The 8,648-nt window shown below is 59.3% G+C and overlaps 1 protein-coding gene across 1 annotated transcript; it reads right to left on the bottom strand.

The window, feature by feature from the left end:
* Window positions 1-473: 473 nt before the first annotated feature.
* On the bottom strand, window positions 474-1,796 carry POU4F3 (POU class 4 homeobox 3). The gene is made up of 2 exons (XM_033073366.1): window positions 1,666-1,796; window positions 474-1,392 (listed from the first exon to the last, which is right to left on the bottom strand). The coding sequence occupies exons 1-2, from the start codon at window positions 1,783-1,785 to the stop codon at window positions 529-531; spliced, it is 984 nt and encodes a 327-aa protein (XP_032929257.1). The 5' UTR covers window positions 1,786-1,796; the 3' UTR covers window positions 474-528.
* Window positions 1,797-8,648: the final 6,852 nt, after the last annotated feature.

Below are 8,648 nucleotides of genomic sequence, written 5' to 3'. Positions count from 1 at the left end.
GCCTCTGGGAATCGCAAATAAAAGCCCTTTCCCCCTCCTGAACAGATTCGGAAACGAACCCAGCAGGGTTTTGGTGGGGGCTGTTTCCGTTTCCCCGGGGCCCGGCGGGGCCAAGCCCGGTCCCGTTCCCGGGGCCTCGCCTCGCTGAAGGGAGTTTATTGAGGGTGCGGTGGCTCCTGCAGGTTATTTCGGGTATTCCCGTCTGCGCTGCGGCGCACGGCGGCGAGGAACGACACGTCCCGGTGGGTTGAAAAATAAAACTTTATTAGGGCTCGGGGCTCGGGGCTCGCTCTGCGGCGGAACGGGGCAGAACGGCGGGCGCGGTGCGAGCGGCTCTGCCCGCCGCCCACGGAGTTCGGGACCTGCGGGATTCCGGTCCCGCCGCTCCGCGCCCCGCCGCGCTTCTGTCCCGGGCTGGCTCTGCGGGGCGGGCCGGGGCGGGGGGGGCTCAGGGCCGTCCGTTCCACCCCGTCCCGTCCCGCCCCGTGCCGGCTCCGCGGGACCGTCGGGGCGGTCGGGGCCGGGCTGTCAGTGCACCGCCGAGTATTTCATGCGCTTCTGCTTCTGCCGCTGGTTGCAGAACCAGACGCGCACCACGTTCTTCTTGAGGTCCAGCTTCTCGGCGATGGCCGCGATCTTCTCAGCCGAGGGCCGGGGCTGCAGAGCGAAATACGCCTCCAGCGAGCGCCGCTCGGGCGCGGCGATCGAGGTCCGCCGGCGCTTGCGCTCGGCGCCGGGCGGGGGGTCGGGGCCGGCGGGGCGAGCTCGCCGGGCGGCCTCGGCGCCCTCCAGCCAGGCCTGGAGCACCGGCCGCAGCGCCGTCATGTTGTTGTGCGACAGCGTCAGCGACTCGAAGCGGCAGATCGTGCTCTGGCTGAGCGAGCCCACGCCCGGCAGCTTCAGCGCCGCCAGCGCCGCCCCCACGTCGGCCTGGGTCACCCCCAGCCGCACCCGGCGCTGCTTGAAGCGCTCGGCGAACGCCTCCAGCTCCCGCGGGTCCGCGGCGGGCGCGGGAGCCCCCGGGGCGCCCACGGGCACGGGCAGGGGTCCCGCGGCGGCGGCGGGCAGCGGCGGCGGCGGCGGCAGCGGGGCGGGCAGCGCGGGGGGCTCGGCCAGCCCCGCCACGGCCAGCGACGGCGAGAGGTGCTCCAGCAGATCGCCGCCGTCCAGCGCCGGGTGCGGGAGCGGGTGCGGGTGGGCGGCGAGGGCGGCGGGGTGCGGGAGGGCGGCGGCGGCGCAGGGGACGCCGCTCATGGCGTGGAAGGCGGCGTCCGGCTTGAAGTGGGGGTGCAGGTGGTGGCCCTTGGCGTGGGGGGCGATGTCCGCGGCCGCCAGCGCCTCGGCGCGGGCCAGCAGGCTCTCATCGAAGCTCCCAAATATATTGCCCTGCAGCTGCGAGCAAGAGCACGCATGGCGAGGTCAGTGGGGAATTCTGTCATCTCCGCCTGAAAAACCGGCCCCGGCACCGCGGGTCCTCCCCGGAGCTCAGGTCATAAAAATTAATAGGAAGAGAGCGGCCCCGCTCCGCACGGCGCGGATCAGGGGCGGGCGCGGGGGGAGCGCGGAGCCGCGACTCGCGGTGCTGCTGCCGACATGAAAAAAACATTAACCCGGTGCCTGTCAGAAAATGTGGCTTAGAGCGGTAATTGCGCCGCATCCACGTACCTGCGGGGCCGGGAGGCAAACTCTGCGCATCGCCTCGGTGCCGGCGTGCAGGCTGGGGAACTTGGGCTCCTGGAGGGCGGCGGGCACGGCGAAGGGCTGCTTGGCGTCCATGGCCATCATCTCGGCGCGGCCCGCGGGCGGGAGGCCCCGGGCATGGGCGCGGGGCTGTGTCTGCCCTGGGCACTGCCCGAGCGAGCGGTGTTGGATGGCACAGCTCCGCCGGCGCCCGCCCCCGCCCCGCGCCCTCGCTCATCTTACACCCGCACGGGCCGCGCACGCGTGATGCGCCCGGCGGGACCGGAGGGCACGGCCGGGGAGACCCCCGGGGGTCCCGGACCCGCGCCCCGCCGGCCCCGGGTGTGCGGCACCGCCTGGCGCGGGAGCGACCCGCAGCCCCCGCCCGAATCCCGCTCCATCCCCGCTCCATCCCCGCTCCATCCCCGCTCTCGCCTCGGCCGGCGGGTCCCGGGGGAAGGGAGGAGAGGGCGTTTCTCCGTTCGGAGCAGCGGGGCCGTCGTCCGCACACGCACCCCGGGAAAGCGGTTCTGCAGGTGGCATTGTTCTGCTACCCAGCGGCCCTTTCATTTTTTCTCTCCCAATCTTCACACCTCTTCAGACATTACTGTACTTTGAAGGACCAGAGATGTAAATATTTTGCAAAATTCGAAGTTCTTAAGCAAAAATAAAACCTGTTCTGAGATTCAAAGTTTCCAACACTTACAAGCCTCAGTAAATACGGACCGAGAGCAGAAGCAGCTGCTGTCTGGTTTCTGACAAACTGACTCTGACCGCGGGCAGAGAAAAGAAGCGGCACTGCAGTGGGGAAACGGGCTCCTTTGGGAAGCACGCACCGAGCCAGGCAGGATCGAGGACAGGGTTGGGTTGGAAGGGCCGGCCCGGCCGTGCGGGCGGCGGGACCGGAGCGAGGGAGCAGCACCGCGGACAGCGCCTGCAGCGGGCGGGGAGAGCGCCCGCTCCGCTCCGGTACCGCTCCGGTTCCGGTCCGGTTCCGCTGCCGTCCCGCTCCCCGTCCTGTCCCGCTCTCATCCCGCTCCCGTCCCAATCCCTCTCCGCTCCCCGTCCTGTCCCTCTCCCGTCCCGTCCCGTTCCCGTCTCCGCCGCGGGCCGGGGTCTCGGGGCCGGGGGCTCCGGGCCGGGCCGAGCCGGGCCAGGCTGGCAGCTCCCTCCCACCGGGGGGAACCGGCGCGTTGTGCCGAAGCTGCCTGCCCTGATTTATGATAAAACATTTAAAGGAAATCATTTATATTTCAGAGGCCCTAAATAGCTGCATGAAAGTTTTATCTGTGAAGTGGCACCGCTTTAAAGGCGGCCCTGCTTGCTGGAAGTAATTAATAGAGGGATAAATTTCAGGCCTTTGTTTTGTTTTGGTTTGAACCCTCCCTTTATTTAGTGCTGTTGTTAAAGTAAACAAGGAGATCCGAAAGGTGGACGCGGAGCCCGATCAGTGCCTGCTCGTCAGAGTCCGACTCTGGTGCTGGCTCCGAGCGTGTTCCCACAACACTGGGAGCTTTTTCTGTCTCTCTGCTGTTGCTTCGTTCTCTCCCAAGGGAGGAGAAGCTGCCGGGGACCCTGCACCCGCTGTCCCTGCACTGGCTGCTCACTGTCACGGCCGAGCAGCTCCTGTGTGACCGCGGGGCTCAGGGGGTCCCTCTGCCATCCCATCCCATCCCATCCCCGACCCCTCTGCCAGCCCATCCCGACCCCTCTCCCACCCCGACCCCTCTCCTGCCCACCCTCTCCTTCCCTTCCCTCCCCTCCCGCAGGCAGCCGGGCTGGGCACTGCAGCTGCTGAGCTCCCTTTAATTAATGCTGTAAAATATTGATGCTCCTGGCCCTGCCTGCTGCCGTTACACCTTCCAGCCCGGGGAGAGGAGTCCGAAGGATAAACAATAACAAGTTAAAGGAGCCCAGATGGTTTGCCATCAGAAACTGTCTGCAGACTCAAAGGTGTCACTCCAATAGATTTCAGAGATCATTCACCTACTGGTAAATAATTAATGGCATTTCTGGAAGAAAAAACCCAAACCCATACCCTGATGAAACATTGTTGGTGACTCATTGGAAATCTGAAGGCAAAAGTCAGATTAAAAGCATGTGCTATTTTATCCTTTATCACAGTTCATGGATTGTTATCCATTTTCCTAATACATCAAAATATTCTGTTCTTATTTAGATTTTAATTCAAAGCTCATCACAGAGTGGCGCCAACGGGCTCTTGGTTTCATTGTATTAACTCAATTTAGTTTAAAAAATATTCAGAACGTACTGACACGGGACTGATGGGAAGTTTGAAATTAAAACCATGAGTTATTTAATCCACAATTCGTGCTGGTACCCTGTCTGCCAGGGACTGGGAGCAGCACTATGTGTTAGAGTCACAAAGCTGACAGAACTTGCCTCTTTAAATGTTTTCCTGTTGCTGTTTAGAGCAGCCACAGCATGTCCTGCACACCGGGCTCCTCTGGACGAGGCTGCTGCAGGGTTTGCCTGTGGGGCAGCCAAAGCACACACAGCTCACACAGGGACACCTCCCTGCTGGGGCACACAGCTCCTGCACCCCCTTCTGCTGTGTTTGTATCCACTGCAGATCTGGGAAAAATCCCGAGTCGAGATTTTTGTGATAAAATAACTTCTGCTGCTCAAATGCAGCCAGTCATCAAAACCACAGAATCAGGGGATGGTTTGGGCTGGAAGGGATCATCACGAGCCTTGGCTGAACCTCAGGAGGTTCCTGCTGCTGGAGCTCGTGTGCCTGCTCCACGTGGAGGAAGAGGATGGAGCTGGCTCTGGAAGGTTCCTCCGGAGCCTGAGCTCACTCAGCAGAGTTCCAGCACTCTGGAGCTGTGAGCCATGCTGCACCCCAGGTGATATGGCTGTTCCACTGCACAATCTGATCGAGGAAATATCTCCAGTTACCCAGACAGTCAATTATTCATCAGCTAAATGGCCAAGCATCAATTACCTGGCCTGATTCTCTTATTCATTAAGGAGATTGAAGAACCCACCTTAACAGAGAAAAAAAAGTTGCTAAGTTACAGGAGCTGTGTGTGGCCGAGGCAGTGTCGGGCTCCCAGAGGAAGGGACGGACACTGAGGAATCTCTGAGAATGCAGAGGATCCTGCAGAGCACTCGCTGCTGTGGAGCCTGTGCCAGGGCAGGTCTGGCAGCAGCAGCTCAGGGAGAGCAGCAAGAGCTGTGAGCGGGCCTTGTGCAGGACCTGGGGGGCCAAAAGGGAGATCTGCAGAACCTGGGGGCTAAAGGGAGACCTGCAGAACCTGGGGGGCTAAAGGGAGATCTGGAGAACCTGGGGGGCTAAAGGGAGATCTGGAGAATCTGCGGGGCTAAAGGGAGATCTGCAGAACCTGGGGGGTCAGAGGGAGATCTGGAGATCCTGGGGGGCTAAAGGGAGATCTGGAGAACCTGGGGGGCTAAAGGGAGATCTGGAGAACCTGGGGGGTCAGAGGGAGATCTGGAGAACCTGGGGGGCTAAAGGGAGATCTGCAGAACCTGGAGGGTCAGAGGGAGATCTGCAGAACCTGGAGGGTCAGAGGGAGATCTGCAGAACCTGGGGGGCTAAAGGGAGATCTGCAGAACCTGGAGGGTCAGAGGGAGGGGCCAGGGCAGGACCCCCGTTGCTCTGGGAAGTTTTTCATACAGGTGGGTGGGATGGGAGCTGTTTCAAAGAGCACAGCTGCCAGTGGCACCACAGCAAGGACAGGCTTGCTCTGCAGACAGGGACACACAGGGAGGGCCACCCCACACAAACCTGCCAGGGAGAGCTCCAGAGGGACTGAGGATTGGGCCAACTGCTGAACTTCCTTCTGAGGACAGGGAAGGGGAAGCACCCGGGGTCTGTGCATTGCTTCAGATTAAATCAGAAGTGCTTTCTCCTCTTCTATTATTAAAATCCACGCAGAGCTTTGTGGGCTCTCAGCCCTGGTGGCTCCAGGGGCTCCAGGGTTTGTGGGTGTTAATCCCAGACCAAACCCAAAAGCCTCTGGAATTAGCAGAGCACTGTGGCCACGTTAGAGCACAAGAAATGTCCAGGGGCAGGACAAGCAGCCTTGCCCAGCAGCACCAGCAGGTGGAAAACTCTTCAACTCAGTTTTGAATTTTTCAGGAAACAAGGTTTTAATTCGACATCCCAGGAAAACTGGAGGCCACTCTCTTGGGAGGGACATCCTTTACTCACTTGTAGTGTACATGAATTATAGAATTTGTTACTTGTATCATTCACTGAAATTAAAATTGTAATAAAGAACATGTCAGTCCTTGATCAGAACAACCTCCCTGCTGGAGAGGATGGGAGCAATGGGGCAGTGCTTTCCAGGGCTGGAACAGAACACCCAGCTGCCAGGCACCTCCTCGAATTTGCTCCTAATTCTAGCAATACATCTAAATGCATCTAACAGGACTCTGCCACAAGAAGTTAATGAGGAGCAAACATCAATTATTCATGTCCTGAAACAGTAGGTCTCCTAATGTTTTTGCTAATCAACAAGTGAAACAGCTGTATCTGCGTCAGGGCGGTCCTGGGGGGGCAGGAGAACAGGACTGACACATCAGACTGCCCCCCAGTCTCACCCTCTCACTCAGTGCCTTTGTTCCCGGCCCAGAACGGTGCCAGAAGGGTGGGAGCACGAGCAGTCCTGGCCCTGCAGTGCCCAGGAGCAGCCCCTGCATCCTCACAGCCAGGACACTGCCGGGGCTTTGGGAGCTCGGACAGAGGGAGCTGCAGCCTGTGCCCAAAGCCAGCTTAAAGCCAGAGTGAGCTCCTGTTGGTGCTGAGCCCAGCAGCTGGGACTGGACTGTTCCAGGAGCCCCCTGACTCCTCAGGGACCCCCTGGGACTGGGACTGTTCCAGGAGCCCCCTGACTCCTCAGGGACCCCCTGGGACTGGGACTGTTCCAGGAGCCCCCTGACTCCTCAGAGACCCCCAGGTAACCCAGAGGCACCAAAGGAAGAGTGGATGGAAGAGTCTGACAGAGCCTTTGCCACCAGAGAGAACACTGAGGTATGGGATGTTGAGTTGACTCTAAATAATTTTCACATGGATTACTAAAGGAATGTATAATTTATCAGAGTTTAAATAAATCACTGGCAGGAGTGCTCCAAGGCAGGTCGGGCTATAATTAACTCCCACGTCAGGAGCGCGGGGCTGCGACACCGGGGCGAGGAACAGAAGGAATTGGGCTCCTGGAAAGAAGGAATTGGGCTCCTGGAAAGAAGGAATTGGGCTCCTGGAAAGAAGGAATTGGGCTCCTGAAAAGAAGGTGACAGCCAGCAGAGCAGGGCAGGCCCCGAGCTGGGGCGGTGCTGGTGCCCAGGGCTGTCCCCAGGCTCCAGGACAGGTGTCCCTGGGGGGTGACACACGGCTGCTGGGGACCCTGCTGCCCCCACGGTGCCACCACTCCTGTCCTGCTGCCCCCACGGTGCCACCACTCCTGTCCTGCTGTCCCCATGGTGCCACCACTCCTGTTCCTGCTGCCCCCATGGTGCCACCACTCCTGTTCCTGCTGCTCCCATGGTGCCACCACTGCTGTCCTGCTGCCCCCACGGTGCCACCACTCCTGTCCTGCTGTCCCCATGGTGCCACCACTCCTGTTCCTGCTGCCCCCATGGTGCCACCACTCCTGTCCTGCTGCCCCCATGGTGCCACCACTCCTGTCCTGCTGTCCCTGCCTCGCTCCCTGCCTCTGCTCCCGCTGCAGGCACCGAGTGCTGACAGCCCTGGCATGGGCTCCTGCTGGTCTCTTGACCAGGTAAAACGTATTTTTGAACTTCAAATCCAAGAGATGTTTCTGACAAAAAATGTGTTTTCCAGATACCATGAAAAAGTAGCAATAAAACCTGTTTTTTTGTAGGAGAAAGGGGGAAGCCCCAGTGAAGGAGGCACAGCACTGGCACAGGAGCCTCACCCCACCCTGTCAGCCTACCTGAGACCAAGCAGCCACTGAAAATTGTCTGTGGAATGATCCTGGGGGGAGAGAGAAAGAAAGTGCTCTAGTTTATGCATTCAGGTCTTGATCATCACAGTTGCAAGTCTGTCGTGGAATAAAGTGGTGGAAGCTTATAAAAACCTCCAGAGAAACATCAGACAAACTTATTTTTCCCTTTTGAACGCCCCTTGTGTCAGTGATCTCACCAGTGAAGGCCCAGACACGTTACACAAGCTGCTCCAGAGGACAGAACTGGGTCCCCTGTTTGCAGAGATGAGTTAAAATTAGATTGCCACCTTTGGGAACCCTCTCCAGAAGTTAGTGCTGTATTCCACACAGCCTCCACTGGAGACAACAAAGAGATTCTTGGGCTGACAGTTACACCAACAATTTACCTTCGTGTGACTCTTCCCTGCAAACAGTTCCTGCAGCCATTTGGTTCCTCCCCAGGGCTCCTCTGCAGGCAGGACTGCAGCCCAGGGCAGGGGAAGGCTGTCCCACCCTGCCAACGCTGCTGCTGTGCTCAGGGAGCTCTCAGATCACACTGGAATGGCTGCAGGGAAAAACACACACACATGCAAATGCTACTCCTCTTCCAATTTTTTATAAACTTCTTTCCATTAAAATGAATTTTAATTGCATAGGAAGCAGAAGTGCTTTGGCCACTAAACCTTTCCTGCTCCATGCCAGGCTCTGTCTCCTAAAGGACACTGCTGCTTCCTGCAGGGCTGGCTGGTGGCTGTGGGCAGGAAAAGGGCCTGGGCACATTCCAAAGATCAGCTGCTGGCACTGAGATGTCTCAAAGCCACAGGCTTGGCAGGGAGAGGCTCTTCAGCAGCACAGAAGAGAAGGAGAGGTTTTAAATCCCCCTCCAGCAGCTGGACACAGCAGGCACAGGGAGGGAATGACAGGAGCTGGGGCAGGGCCAAAGCCCAGGAATAAAGGTGATCACAGAATCCTTTCACCCCCCTCTGCAGAGGGGGCACAGCTGGCAGCTGAGTCCTGCCAGGATTTGTACCCAGC

The sequence above is a fragment of the Catharus ustulatus genome, chromosome 15, assembly GCF_009819885.2.
Source record: "Catharus ustulatus isolate bCatUst1 chromosome 15, bCatUst1.pri.v2, whole genome shotgun sequence".
NCBI classification, from domain to species: domain Eukaryota; kingdom Metazoa; phylum Chordata; class Aves; order Passeriformes; family Turdidae; genus Catharus; species Catharus ustulatus.
This window is presented reverse-complemented; position numbering and strand designations above follow the sequence as displayed.